The sequence below is a fragment of the Dama dama genome, chromosome 21 (assembly GCF_033118175.1).
Source record: "Dama dama isolate Ldn47 chromosome 21, ASM3311817v1, whole genome shotgun sequence".
NCBI lineage: Eukaryota > Metazoa > Chordata > Mammalia > Artiodactyla > Cervidae > Dama > Dama dama.
Window position 1 is genome coordinate 2,119,691 of NC_083701.1, and position 14,410 is coordinate 2,134,100.

At 63.7% G+C, this 14,410-nt stretch overlaps 2 protein-coding genes across 3 annotated transcripts in view; one reads left to right on the forward strand and one right to left on the reverse strand.

The window, feature by feature from the left end:
• FAM83H (family with sequence similarity 83 member H) overlaps positions 1–6,439 on the forward strand; it is a 9,527-nt gene extending 3,088 nt beyond the window's left edge. The window contains exons 2-5 of the mRNA XM_061123018.1: positions 241–702; positions 1,537–1,701; positions 1,787–1,911; positions 2,091–6,439. Coding sequence (XP_060979001.1) covers positions 256–702; positions 1,537–1,701; positions 1,787–1,911; positions 2,091–4,899 — 3,546 coding nt within the window. The 5' untranslated portion in view covers positions 241–255 and the 3' untranslated portion in view covers positions 4,900–6,439. The remainder of the gene's footprint in view (positions 1–240; positions 703–1,536; positions 1,702–1,786; positions 1,912–2,090) is intronic.
• Positions 6,440–7,916: 1,477 nt separating this feature from the next.
• MAPK15 (mitogen-activated protein kinase 15) lies at positions 7,917–13,841 on the reverse strand. 2 transcript variants are annotated; one of them, XM_061122778.1, is made up of 15 exons: positions 13,834–13,841; positions 13,555–13,688; positions 12,248–12,346; positions 11,963–11,992; positions 11,768–11,858; positions 11,176–11,306; positions 10,901–11,064; positions 10,560–10,699; positions 9,778–9,835; positions 9,288–9,425; positions 9,082–9,187; positions 8,816–8,975; positions 8,608–8,726; positions 8,394–8,522; positions 7,917–8,278 (listed from the first exon to the last, which is right to left on the reverse strand). In XM_061122778.1, the coding sequence occupies exons 2-15, from the start codon at positions 13,621–13,623 to the stop codon at positions 8,102–8,104; spliced, it is 1,611 nt and encodes a 536-aa protein (XP_060978761.1). In that variant the 5' UTR covers positions 13,624–13,688; positions 13,834–13,841; the 3' UTR covers positions 7,917–8,101. The 2 variants fall into 2 exon arrangements, with proteins under 2 accessions (XP_060978761.1, XP_060978762.1); XM_061122779.1 differs by lacking the exons at positions 11,176–11,306; positions 11,768–11,858; positions 11,963–11,992; ... (1 more) ...; positions 13,555–13,688; positions 13,834–13,841 and having other exon boundaries at positions 9,082–9,378; positions 10,560–11,060.
• Between the last annotated feature and the right edge of the window lie 569 nt (positions 13,842–14,410).

The following is a 14,410-nucleotide window of genomic DNA, read 5'->3' on the forward strand; positions in this document are numbered from 1 at the left end:
GAGAGGAGGGCCAGCCCCACCGCCAGAGCCACAAGAGACAACGGGCTTGTGTTCTGATGTTCCCCCAACTAAGGGGCACGCCAGGGTCTGGGAGTGCCCTGGAAAACCTCCAGGCGCGACCTGACCTCCACAGCCCACCCAGGGTCACTGACAGCCGCTGCTATGATATTTCCACAAGTGTGTGTGGGGTGGACCCAGAGCCCCCTCCCCCTGTAATGTGTCTCCCTGCCCTTCCCCCAGGTCCCTGGCCCCAACATGGCCCGTCGCTCCCAGAGCTCCTCCCAGGGGGACAACCCACTGGCGCCCGGGTACCTGCCCCCGCACTACAAAGAGTACTACCGCCTGGCCGTGGATGCGCTGGCTGAGGGCGGGCCAGAGGCATACAGCCGCTTCCTTGCTTCTGAGGGGGCGCCTGCCTTCCTGTGCCCCGAGGAGCTGGAGCACGTGAGCCGCCACCTGCGACCCCCGCAGCATGTCGCCCCTGAGCCCCCCGAAGGCAGCCCCCCCAATTTGGACTTCGATGGCTCCTCTGGTACTTACTGGCCTGTGAACTCCGACCAGGCAGTTCCTGAACTTGACCTAGGCTGGCCCCTGACCTTTGGCTTCCAGGGCACTGAGGTCACCACACTGGTTCAGCCGCCGCCACCTGACAGCCCCAGCATCAAGGATGAGGCTCGAAGGATGATCCGCTCTGCCCAGCAGGTATGCTGTCACAGGCTCAGTGGGCAGTGGGGAGGGGCAGCCTGCAATGGACCTTGAAGCATGAGTATGAGGGTGAAGGGGAAATGCATGCCAGTTTAGGGGGCAAGTGTGGGGCCAGGATTGGCTGGCCAAGCCTCTCCAGCCCTCAAGCTGTAATGAGGGCTCCCTGGCAGACTTCTTCCAGGGTCATCAATGGTTTGGTTATCACAAGCTGCAGACTGCACAGGTTTGCCTACCCAGGGTCATGGCTGGTGCCCAGAAGCTCAGGGGCTCTGATGGTTGAGGCCCCTCCTTGCCTGGACTTAATGCTCAGAGAATTCTCTAGTCCTGCCCTTGACTTGCCTCCAACACCAAGCAGTTGGCAAATAGCAAATGGAGCCTGCTAAACTACAGACTTATGGCAGCAGCTCAGATGTAAAGACCCATCTCTGCCCTCTGCCCCTTCACCCCTCCTCCCCAGATGGCAACTCCTTCCCAGGGGCAGGAATGGAGCCTGGGGCTTTGCCTTGCCCCCTCCCCCATCCAGGGCTCTGCCCTGAGCCGAACACCCACCCTGAGCTGAAGGACAGCCCTCCCTCAATAGGCTGCAGGCCCTGTGCCTGCCTAGGGCTCCATCATGGGCCACCAATAACCCCACATCTCTAATGATGGGCCCCTTCTGACCCCTGTTCTATGACAGGGCCCCACTCCCCTGCGATGGGCTAGTAGCTGTTGTGGGCATTCAGCAATAACCTGCCCCTGCGCCCAGGGGGTGGGGAGGGCATGAAGGTATGGCTAGAGAATGGTGGGGACACCTGAGGGTTCGGGCCTCTGTCCCTGCTTCACCCTCTGCAGGTGGTGGCTGTGGTGATGGACATGTTCACCGATGTGGACCTTCTCAGTGAAGTGTTGGAGGCCGCTGCGCGCCGCGTCCCAGTCTACATCCTCCTAGACGAGATGAACGCACAGCACTTCCTGGACATGGCCGACAAGTGCCGGGTCAACCTGCACCATGTGGACGTGAGTGGCCGGAGGGCGGGAGGGGATGACCGGGAGGGGCGCAGTGAGGCCCCTCTGCAGAGCCCTAACACCTCGCCTGCCCCAGTTCCTGCGCGTGCGCACTGTGGCCGGCCCCACCTACTACTGCCGCACTGGGAAGTCCTTCAAGGGCCACGTAAAGGAGAAGTTCCTCTTGGTGGATTGTGCCGTGGTGATGAGTGGGAGCTACAGGTGCGCCTAGCCCCTTGCCTCCCCATTCGAGGGCCTCATTTCCAGAAGCCTTCCTGTAGCGCCCTAACCCTCATAGGCTTGGCCCCGCCCCTTCCCCGACCCGGCCCCGCCCCTTCCCCGACTCTGGCCCCTCCCCCCCGTCTTGCCCCTCCCTCTGACTGGCCCCACCCCCCTCCCAGCTTTATGTGGTCCTTCGAGAAGATCCACCGGAGTCTGGCACACGTGTTCCAGGGCGAGCTGGTCTCCAGCTTCGATGAGGAATTCCGCATTCTCTTCGCACAATCCGAGCCGCTGGTACCCTCGGCCGGGGCACTGGCCCGCATGGACGCCTATGCCCTGGCTCCATACGCAGGGGCTGGGCCGCTCATGGGCGGCCAGATGCCCGGGGCTCCCACCCCCTTCTCCTTCCCCAAACGCGCCCACCTCCTGTTCCCACCACCTCGGGAAGAAGGCCTGGGCTTCCCCTCCTTCCTTGACCCCGACCGCCACTTTCTGTCGGCCTTTCGCCGAGAGGAGTCTTCACGGATGCCCGGGGGCGCCCTGGAGCCGCACGCGGGGCTGCGGCCGCTATCTCGTAGGCTGGACGCAGAGGCCGGGCCAGGTGGGGAGCTCTCGGGTCCGCGGGGCTTCTTTCAGGCGCGGCACCTAGAGATGGACGCCTTTAAGAGGTACAGCTATGCGGCCGCTGACGGTGCGGGCGCCGTGGAGAACCTGGCGGCCGCACGGCAGGTATCACGGCAGACGTTCCTCAGCCACGGCGATGACCTCCGCTTCCAGACCAGCCACTTCCACCGCGACCAGCTCTACCAACAGCACTACCAGTGGGACCCACAGCTTGCTCCGGCGCGCCCACAAGGCCTGTTCGAGAAGCTTCGTGCCAGCCGTCCTGGCTTCCCCGACCACGATGAATTCACACTGGGCGCCGGGCCACGATTTCCGGAGCTCGGCCTGGACGGACACCAGCGGCTGGACTACGTGCCATCCAGTGCCTCGCGGGAGGTGCGCCATGGCTCAGACCCCGCCTTCGGGCCTGGGCCCCGCGGTCTGGAACCCGGCGGGGCCCCTCGTCCCAACCTGGGCCAGCGCTTCCCTTGCCAAGCAGTGACAAGGTTAGGCCCTGAGACGGCGCCCCAGCCCGAGCCGGAGCGCAGGGGTGGGCCCGAGGGGCGGGCCGGACTGCGGCACTGGCGCCTTGCCTCTTACCTGAGTGGCTGTCACAGCGAGGACGCTGGAGACGAGGGCCTGCCCACACCCATGGAGGCCGAGGCCTATGACGATGACGTGCTGGTTTCTGGGGGTCGGGCGACCGCTGGGGACCTGCTTCCCTCGGCCTTCCGTGTGCCTGCGCCCTTCCCAGGCAAGGGCCCAGTGCCGGGCTCGGGCAGCGGTGGCGGCGACTGCCCGGAGCGCGAGGGCCAGGAGGAGGCAGGCCTGGCCAAGCAGGACTCTTTCCGCTCACGCCTGAACCCGCTGATCCAGCGCAGCTCCCGGCTGCGCTCCTCGCTCATCTTCAGCTCTTCACAGGGCGAGGGCACGGGCGGGGCTGCGGGGGCCTCCACGGAGAAGGCGCAGCTGCTGCACAAGGAGCAGACGCTCAGCGAAATGCTGGGGGCCGGTGGTGAAGCTGTGCGCTCCGCTGCCTCCACCAAGGTGGCCGAGCTCCTAGAGAAGTACAAGGGCCCCTCTCGAGACCCTGGCGGCGTGGGGACAGCGGTCACAGTCGCAAGCCACAGCAAGGCTGTCGTGTCCCAGGCGTGGAAGGAGGAGGTGTCTGCGCCTGGCGGCGGCGGTGGCACTGAACACCGCAGCCTGGAGAGCTGCCTGCTGGACCTGCGCGAGTCCTTTGCACAGCAGCTGCATCAGGAGGCGGAGCGACAACCCGGAGCTGCCACTCTCACCGCCACCCAGCTGCTGGACACGCTGGGCCGGGGCAGCAGTGGCACGGACCGGCTGCCCTCCCGCTTCCTGTCCACCCAGGGCCACTCCACCTCCCCGCGAGGGCGGGACAGCCCCCCACCAGAGGGGCCTGGGGGCCACCAGTCTGAGCCAAAAGGGAGCCCCACCTCAGCCTACCCGGAGCGCAAGGGGAGTCCCACTCCTGGGTTTCCTGCCCGCAAAGGCAGCCCCACGGCTGGATTTACTGAGCAGAAGGGGAGCCCCACTTCTGTCTACCCTGAGCGCAGGGGCAGCCCGGTGCCTCCTGTTCCAGAGCGCAGGGGCAGCCCGGTGCCCCCTGTGCCCGAGCGCAGGGGCAGCCTCACCCTTCCCTTCTCCGGGGAGTCTCCGAAGGCAGGGCCCACAGAGGAGGCAGTTGGCGGCCCCATGGAGGTCCTGCGCAAAGGCTCCGTGAGACTGCGGCAGCTGCTGAGCCCCAAGGGTGAGCGGCGGGCAGAGGATGAGGGCAGCTTTCCGATGCCGCAGGAGAACGGGCAGCCTGAGAGCCCCCAGCGGCCGTCCCTAGGCCGGGTTGACAGCACCGAGGTGGCTGCAGAGGATCGGGGCCCGTGGGCGCGCGTGTCGTCAGCCACAGCCAATGCCTTATACAGCAGCAACCTGCGGGACGACACAAAAGCCATTCTGGAGCAGATCAGCGCCCATGGCCAGAAGCATCGCGGAGCCCCTGCCCCAGGCCCGACCCCGGCCCACAGCAGCCCAGAGCTGGGTGGCTCGCCAGCGGCCGGCGGCTTAGCCCCTGACATGTCCGACAAGGACAAGTGCTCGGCCATCTTCCGCTCGGACAGCCTGGGGACCCAAGGCCGGCTGAGCCGCACACTGCCTGCCAGTGTGGAGGAACGCGACCGGCTCCTGCGCCGCATGGAGAGCATGCGCAAAGAGAAGCGTGTCTACAGCCGTTTCGAGGTCTTCTGCAAAAAGGAGGAGCCAGGGGCTCCCGGGGCAGCGGAGGGCCCTGCCGAGGAGGATGCCAGGGACAGCAAGGTGGGCAAGTTCATGCCCAAGATCCTGGGTACATTCAAAAGCAAGAAGTGAGTCACCTGTCCTTCCAGCCCAGGCCGAGGTGCCTGCATCACCGTTGGGCAGAACACTTGGCCCTCAGCCAAAGCCCAGGGAACCGGCTGAGCCAGCCAGAGCTCCGCTCCACCTGAGGCTCAGCCAGCGGCCCTGCCGGCCTCGTGCCCCTGGGTCTCTCCTCCCTTAGAGCTTCAGCCCCAGCTACCCACTGCCTTACCACCCCAGCTCTGGCCCTTCACACCTCCGCCTCTGGAGCTTCAGCCTCCCCCTTCTTAGGCATCTGTTTCCCCCATCTCTCTGTGCCTTAGGCCCCCATACTCTGGGGTCCATGTGTCTCAGGGCTTCCGTGTCTCAGGGGTCCCCTCTGCTCATGGCCTGGCTGTGCTGCCCCTGTCCACTGCCTGGCAGCCCCCTCCTCTCTAGGCCTCCGTCTCTCAGGGCCTGTTTCTGCACCTGCAGTCTTAGGGCTCACTTCCTGCCCTTTCCCCAGCACGTCCCTCCTTCCCTCCCTCCGGGCCCCTTCCCTGGTCCCCATCCCTTCAGCAGGGGAGGGGCCGCCCTGGTGAGAACTGAACCAGATGTGGCCACCACTCCTGCAGGGCCCTGGCCGGCACCCTGCAAGGGCGAGAACCCCGGGCTTTGTGGCACAACAGCCCAATGGATGATGGGAGGCCCTGGCCTCACGAAGCGTTCCTGACAGACACGTGTTCCCAGGTCCACCTGCAGCCACGCTGCAGAAAGGGGTTGGATGTGGAGCCTTGTCCTGTGAGGGCAGAGGATGGCGTGCGATGGCCCCTGAGCCCCGGCACACTGCTCTGAGGGGTATCAGTGTCCCTGACGTGGGACCTCTGCACCTCAGTCCCTCATCTAAGTGGTCCTTGCCTTGCAGGTGCCCAGCAGACCCAGACTCCACCCTCTTGTGCATCCTTTCCCCTTTGTCACCAGCCCCCCAAAAATCTGTCCAAGGTTCCCCATTTAGCTTTCTTGTATCTTTTTTTTTCACCTCCAGACAGTAACTGATCTGGAATGATTCATTTTGGCACCAAATGCTTTGAAAGCCACCCTGCCCCCACCATAGGTGCTGGTATTGTTAAATTAGTGTTTGTGCTATTTCTTTTTAAATAGTTTTTTTTTTTTTTTTAAGTATAGGAAAGCCTAATTGCTCTTTGGGGACTGTTGGGTGTGGCCACAGTCCTGACTGAGCCCCTGCGCCCTGGTGGCCCGCGGTCTCATCACCAAAGCCACCGCCCAGGTGGGGTGACAGCAGAGACTTTGGTTCGAATGGAAAAGGCCTCTGGGGAGCCAGATGAGCCGGAGCATCTCTGGTCCTCGATGTGCTTGCTGACACGGTTTGGCCTGGCCTGGTGTGCAGCTGTTCTGAGCAGACCAGGCTGGGCCTGTCGCTGACGGAGAGCCCTCGCAGGAAGTGGAGGTTCTGCCCAGGGAGAGACCCGAGGCCTTCGGACCCTCCCAACTGCGTCCTCCACGTCATGCTTAATAAGACCTCACCTCAAATGTGATTCTGCACATTTTGGTGTTAATAAAAAAAAACACAACACACGAAATATTCTGTCATGTTCCCAAATACATATACATAACATCACCCAGTTATAATTGCAGCCTTTAGCCCTATTAATATCTCAGGTTTCTCTCTGGACACCACCATCCATCCCTGTGGGGTGGACTAGAGACCCCTCCCCATCTATACTGCCACCACCTCTACCCGCATCTTCTAACCACCATAAACCCCTTCCACCTCTCAGCCACTTTCTGTGACAGGCCTCACTTCAGCCCTCTGTGTAGGCACAGCCCATTGGCAAACCCCTGGTTGCCAAGCCCCACCTAACCTCTTCTGGAAGTTCCCATCAACCTGGGGCTGCCCTTGGCCAGGATGCCAAGCAGCCATTTGTCTAGTTGCCTGGGCCTCCCAGACCCTCCAGTCTTGCAGCACCACCTCTGCACTCAGGGCTGGACTTCTTGGGTGCCCTGCCCCTTTCTGGGCAGTGGCATTCATTCTGCAGCCCTATGGGTCCCCCATATTCATTGCTTGAGCTATACCTCAGGCTCTAAAAATGCAAAAAGCTGCCCCTTTAGGCAGCCCCATCTCATGACTGGCTCATCTCCAAGCCAGAACCAGGGCCCCTCCCTGGCCTTCCCCAAGCCCTGTTCTGCCTTCTGAGTAGCTGCCAGGTCTGGGTCACCCCCTGCCCAGCTCTCCTGGATCCATACCTCGCCCTCCCCTGCAGCAGCTGATGTCTTCCACAGTAGGGTGGAGCCACCTGCTCCTGGCTGAAAAGCTCTTGGGCCAGGAACACCTCCAACCAGGCACCGGAAAGTGGCCTCCCTGTGTCCTGACCACTGCCCAGGGTGGGGACAGTATGAGGTGTGCATGGAACCAGGAGATACCTCAGCGCTGGCTGGGACCCTCCCACTCCTCAGTCCCACACCCCCAGTCTGGGCTCACACTGGGTGCTTTGCCTGGTAATACCAGGGGAGGAAGCCTTGAGCCCCACAAGACATTCACAGCTGCTCTCCTCTTCCCCAGCCAAGGTCTGGAGACAGACCGAGCGCCTGTCACCATGTTGGTGGGGTGTGACTGACTGCAGTCAGGGGCAGTGTCCCATGTTCTCCCCTTTCCTGCTGTGGCCCAGGGCCACAAGTGTGGTCACACAGTGGCTTGCAGCCCGGCAACATGCACTGAACAAGACCCTCCCCGGCAGGACCACCGTGGGGACCACCTCGCTCCTGCAGCACCCCCAGCTGGGACCTGAGGTGCTCAGGCACCAGGCAGGCCCTGGATGCTGTGGACAGAGGTGACCCCAAGGCAACCCCCAGGCAGCCTTAAGATAGAGAGAAAGCGCTGGACACTGAGCAGACCGGAGCCCAGGTGACAGCATATGGCAGCCTGGAGGCCTCTCAAGGGCTCTGTCCTCCAGAAGGGAAAAGGTTTGGTGCAGCCTCACTGGCAGACCCTGGCTGAGGGTGACAGATGGGCAGGCCGGTGGGGGACAGATAGAACTTTATTGGAGGAAGTGATGGAGGTTGGGTGTGAACCTCGGCGGCCTGGGGCTTAAATGTGGCCAGGAGAGGGTGCGTTGGGGAAAAGGTAGGAGGAGAGCACCGGGGGCTTGGGCCCGGGAACCTGCCGGAGGAGGGGCAACCTAGGGACTGGGGCGGGGCTGGGCACCGGGGAGGTCCTCTTGAAGACCCGCAGGGCGGCTCAGGCGCGAGGTCCCTGGAGGAGGGGCAGGCAGCCCAGCGCCGAGAGGCAGACGGTCCCGTAGGCTTGGGAATAGCCCCCCAGCGCGGCCCGCGTGGCCCCCTGGGCCCCCTGCGCTGCGGAGGCACCGAACATTCTCCGACCGGGCCGGGCCGCCCCCGGAGGTCGAGGAGGAACCTGCACACAGATGAGGATCGAGGACGGTGGAGGAGCGCCCTGCGCGGGGAGCGGCCGGCGGAGGGGAAGTGGCGGGGGCGGGGGGGGGGGCGGGGCGCGGGGCGCGCAGACTCACCCGTGGCGCGCCGGGCGCGGTCGCACCGCGGCCCAGGTTCCGGTCACTCCGGATCAGGGCCCGGACGGCCACCTGGGCGGCGGCCTGCGAGGTCAACGAGGGCGCCGCCTCCATAGCGCTGGGCTTCACCTGGGAAGGGGCGAGTGGCAGCGTCACCGGCGCCCTCGTAAAGGAGCAGTGGGAGCGGTCCTGCAGCGCCCCCACCACGACCTACCCACGAGGATGACGTCGCCCCACCGGGCCTCGCCCCTCTCCCAGGACCTCCTGGGGGCGGAGGCTGGTGCAGGGGGTCTGAGTTCTGCCTGGGAGGGTCCTGGGCTCCGCCGGGAGCGTCTGTGGGGTCGGGAGACCAAACCCCGGGGTCAGGAGTCCGGCACTGCTGGAGGTTGGTGGCCCCACACATCGGCCGTCAGACCACGCACCGTGCACGGGCCCGTGGCCGGGGTTACTCCGAGGCCGGCGTCCGGGGTTCCACGCAGGCGAGCCCGAGGGCAGCTGCGCCTCCGGCTCGGGGGTTGGGGGGCTGCCCCCCAGACCCGTCTCCTTCGGGAGGCGGCCGTGGCCCCTGCGCTCCAAGATCATCTGCGAGAGCGGAGGGGCGCTCAGAGGGCGCTGGAGTGGGGGCGGGGTCGCTGCGCAGAGGAGGCCTCGGGCCCGAGGGGAGGGACGGGGTGGCGTCTCGGAGCACCTTATAGAGGCGGCGGCGATACTCGGCGGCTGAGAGCTGGGCTCCTTCCTGCACCGGGAGCCGCACGGCACCCCCCAGCGTCCACTCACGGGCCGGGCAGTGGAACCTGCAGGGAGCCAGCCAGGCGGGTGCTGGGGCAGCGGGGCCGGGCTGCCTCGGGAGAGCCCCTCCGAGCTTTGCAGCCCACCGCCACCCCCAGCCGCTACCTCTGCACGTAGGGGTGCTGCAGGGCCTGGACTGCACTGAGCCGCTTGTGCGGGGCAAACACCAGGAGTCGCGAGAGGAGGTCCAGGGCGTCTGGAGGGGTATCGGGGGGCAGGAGGGCATCTAGTGTCTGCCTGGGCCTGTGGGAGGCTGGCTCGTCAGGGCCTCCAGGGTCTGGCCCCCCAGCCCCATGTCCACATCTGTGCCCCTTGCTAGGGTTTCAACTTCCACCCATCCCCTGGTTTCCTGCCCCCTGCATCACCCTCGGGAGCCAGGGAAGGTCGTCAGACCCCTGCTCTCTGATGCCTGGGGTGGTTCCTGCCGCTCTCCCAGCGCCAGCGGGGCCCACCCTGGGGTCTCCTCATTTCAGGCTGACTAACAGTTTCCCGGTTCAGGACTGTGATCAGGAGGGCAGGGCTCACGAAGCTGACACTCGCTGGCCCTGAAGGCTGCAGGGAGCACACTGGGGCCCCCTGAAGCCCTCGCACTCACCGGGACCCCAGGTGCTGCAGAACTGAGATGTTGCAAACAGAGCCAAGCGCCAGGAGGTCTGGGAGTGAGGGCAGAAGGCAGGGTGCTCAGGAGTCAGGAAGGTGGGCGGCCTGGCAGCACAGGGAGGTGGGCGGCCACTGCTTCTGGCTTGTGGCGCAACCTCCTCTGCAGGGTCTCGGCTCTCTGGCGGGGCTCAAACCCCGAAAACCAGGTCGTGCACCACCACTAGTGCACCCACATGTGTGCTTGTCCTTACACACCTACCTTCTCCATGTGCCGCGTGCTCTCATGTGCACACATGTACCCCCCACCTCCATGGGGAGCACCTTGCCCTCTCCACCAGAGCAGACTGGGGAGAGAACAGGGCTCCCCAACGCTGCCCTCCACACTGCCACCCCCAGGGAGGAAGGGCCGCTGCAGGCTGCCCCTCCAGCCACCTCTGCCTGTCTCTCTGCTGCGCCCCGCCCGGCCCCTGGCGGCACACTGACTGTCGCCCCTCCACAGAGCTCGTGCTGCTGTCCCGCCCCGGGTGGATGCTCAGTGGGCACTGCCTGGCCCTCGTGGGCCCCATGTCCCTGGCAGAAGCCCCAGAAGCCCTTCCCTGGGCCCACCCTGCACAGCTTGCCCCCTCCAGGCTTGCCAAGGCCTCTGGACCCTGCTCATCCCCCCTCCCTGCCATTCCTAGCCCCATCCCCTCCCCGCTGTCCTCCCATGCAGTCCTGGTCCATGAGGCGCCGTCCCCCCACAGCTGTGTGCCAGCAGCCGCCTACCCACACGCTCACCCTCCTTGGACGGTGGCGGGATGGCCTCCAGGATGAGCTCCAGCTGGTGGAGGGTGGACGTGCCAGGGAACAAGGGCCGCCCCTGCAGCATCTCCCCCAGAATGCAACCCAGGCTCCACATGTCCACCCCGGGGGTGTACCTGGTGAGGGGAGGGGGGTGGAGCTGGAGGGGGGACCCCAGAGGCCGAGGCGCAGGTGGGAGGAAGAACTTCAAGTGGGGTCTGGGGCTCTAGGGGCAAGAAGGCCAAGGGCCCTGGCTGGGCAGGGGGGCGCGGGGGCGCAGGGGCCCAGACATTGCAGGGGGAGGTGGGGTGGGATGAGGGCAGGTCGCTCGCTGTTACCAGCTGGAAGACAGCAACACCTCTGGAGCCCGGTACCATCTCGTGGCCACATACTCCGTCAGGGCGTGGCCCTCGGGCACCTCAGGGAGGCCGCTGAGGGGGCGAGCCAGGCCAAAGTCACAGAGCTTCACCAAACAGCTGGCGTCCAGGAGAACATTGGATGGCTAGGGGCGAAGAGGCAGGCTGCGGGCTGACCAGGCTGGAGCTCGAGGACCCAGTGCACCACTGGGCCGCCGGCCGGGTCGTGGAGCTCAGTAGACAGGCGTGGGTGGTACCTTCTGGTCCCGGTGGATGACTTGCCCTGAGTGAATGAACTTGGTGGCCCGCAGCAGCTGGTAGAAGATGTAGCGCTTGTGGGTGTCCTTCAGCAGCGTGCCCTTGCAGATGACGGCATTCAGGTCGGTGTCTGGGGGGGCTTGCGGGTCAGTCTGGCGGGCCTGGGGAGGGTGGGCCAGGCGGGCCTGCTCTGCACCCCCACAGGGGCTCCTCAGCCCGCACAGACCCAGGCCTCGCCAGCACGTGCTGGGCACAAACGCTGCCCGGGAGCCCCTGCCCGCCTCTCAAGCCTGCCTACTGTCTTTGTCAGCACAGCAAACAAAGTTTGTGGAATTGTTTTTATTCTTTATTTCATGATGCCTTTGTTTTATCAAATGAGCAGGAAAAAAGGACACGTAGCTGCAAAACCTCGCAAAGGCGGGGGTCAAGGTATTCGCCACCAGGCCTTGGGGGCTGACACTCTCCAGCTCCAAGGGATTCTGCCCTTGCTGAGCGCACTAGCCACTGCAGGAAACACTGGGATGTGGGTGGGCGGGGGTGGTCCTGGGCCTGGACAAAGTGGGACTGGGGTCTGAGGGAGGCCTCACTCACCCATAGACTCAAACACCAGGTAAATGTCCCTGTTGTTCTCTGCCGGAATCACATCCAGGAGGCGGACAATGTTAGGATGGTCCCCAAATTCCTGGAGAAAGAGCAGGGGGCTGTGCCCTGGGGGCCAGGGGCCAGGCTTCCCTTTCTTTGGAGAAACAGCACTAGGAGCAGCAGGTAGACGGCCTGGCCACTCACCTGGAGAAGCATGATTTCCCGGAACGTCCTCTGGAAGGAGACAGAAACACAAGTGTGTGTGTGGAGCAAAAAGGAAGCCCCTGTCTAGAGAGGATGTGAAGGGACAGAAGCTCAGTGCCCGCACACCTCCTGGATCCTGGGTTTGCAGGGGGAGGTGCTCTGAGAAATGCAGAAACCTGCTGTGATTGTATTTCCAGTTGTACCTTTCTGACACATGGCAGCAGGGGGCCACCCCACAGCCCTGCCTCATCCTTTCCCACACCGCTCGCTTCCCCACTCACTTACCTGGGCATCCGTCTTATCCTTGAAGGCATCAAAGATTTTCTTGATGGCCACGACCTCGCCAGTCCTCCGATCCACCGCCTTCCACACGATGCCATAGGCCTGAGGAGGACGGTGGTCAGCCTACTGGGCACAGAGCTCCACCAGACTGCCTCCTGCAGACACGAGCCTCCTCCTTCCCACTCTGCTTCCAGAGAGGGGAAGCCCCCAAAGCTGCAGGCCTCCAGAGGAGGCTGTTGGAAGCAACCGGGGTTAGAGGCAAGAGAGGGGGCCTCTGGGGAGGCCCCAGGGGGATGTGGGGTGGCAGGTCCTGACTGTGGAATGGGAGGGAGTTCCTGGGTGGGTCCCTTCTCTGACAGACTTTCACCCTTGCAGGCACCCTGATCCCACGCTCGTGTACCCCATTCAGCCTGTCCGCAGATCCTGTTGGCTCCAACTTCAGAATTCATCAGAATCTGAAGACTTCCTCTCCCCTCTGTCCCTCCAACCTGGTCTGAGCCTCTCCCACCTCCAGCCCTATCACTGCCCTGATCTCTTAAATTCTCTCCCCGACCCACTCCCACAGGGCATCCTCAGCAGAGCGGGCAGCCTGGCCTTGTAAAGTGGTACCAAAGGCTGCTCCTCTCCCCGTGTCACTCACAGCAGGAGCTGAAGTCCTTGCAGGGCAGCAGTTCCCCAAATCTCCACGTTCCCAGACAGTCCCCCTAGTCTCCTGTCCAGTTACATCAGCTCTGCTCCTTCCCAGCAGCCCAGCATGTCCTTGCCCCAGGGCTTCTGCATGACTGCTCGCACTATGGGCAACTCTCTCTGCTCTTCGTCTCACACTTGCACACACCCCGTGACCCACCGTGACACATGTACTCTCACACAGTCCGACCTGCTCTCCCACACCCACAGTCACAAACACACTCGGGGTCTCAGGGACTCTGACCAGCAGCCACGCCCACCCCGCTCACTGGCTCAGGCCCTTCCTGGGCAGGGGTCTGCCCCCTCAGCGCCTGTGTCACACTGTGGACACCGGGAGAGGCAGCCGGGAGCCTGAGGCGGTGGTGGGGACAGCGGGAGCCAGGGGGCTCTGGTTCAGACCTGAGACCTTGGGGGGCCCGGCTCTCAGCCGCCTCCCAGAGCCAGGGGACAAGTTCCCTGAGAGTAGGGCGCCCTGCTGTGGGAAATGGGGGCACACCTGCAGCTCATGGAGGAGGCAGGACCCCAGCGCAGGAGTCCCTGTAGCGTGGACGGCCACAGTCCTCTGACTGGCCCTACCCACGTCCTGCAGGTTCCGCGGACACCCGGGCGCCTCTAGAGCTCACCCCCTTCCCGAGCCTCCGCTTGAGCAGGTATCGCTGGGCAACGTGGCGGTCCACCTCGGCGGCGCACATGTTGGCAAATGGGAACCAGGAAGCCTCCAGACAACCGTGTGGCTCCAACTGTTGAACCCGGTTGCCTTGGGAACCGACGGATCGCCGTCTGCCGCCCAAATCCCGCCCCATCCGGGGCCTCCGAGGAGCCCCTCCCGGCAGCCCCGCCCTCCGCCCGGCCGAGCCGGAGAAGGTCCCCTCTCTGCCCTCCCCTCCCCACCCCCGCCGCACCTGCGCCCAAGGAGACTTCTGCCCACCCCGGGCCTTTGCACGTGCGGTGCCCACGGCCGGGCCTCCCTCCCTGCCTTCTTCCGGGCTTGCTAAGGCGGTACCGAAGGGTAACGTGTCACTCTCAGCCCTCCTCTCCAGAGGTATTTGGGAGCAGGGGCCGAGTCATCCCCAACGTGTACAACGCTACAGCCACTTTGGGAAAATATTTGGTCGTTTCTTAAAAAGTTTAACTTAAATTTAGCGTGACTCGGACATCTTCCGGTGGTAGTCACCCAAGAGAAATGAAAACATGCGTCGAGTTACACACCCACGTACATAGCTTTATTTGTAACAGCCCCAAACTGTAAACAACTCGAATGTTGCTGCCAACATTTGAAACAGGAATAGATAAACAAAACGTGGTATAACCACACAAGTGGAATATTACTCAGAAAAACAAAAGGACAACTACTGATACACACAACATGGATGAAGCTCAAAATCATTATGCTGATTAAAGAAGCCAGATCTTCTCTCAAGAGTACTGTATGGTGCCATCTGTATGAAATTCTAGAAAAGGCCAACTACAGATCACTGA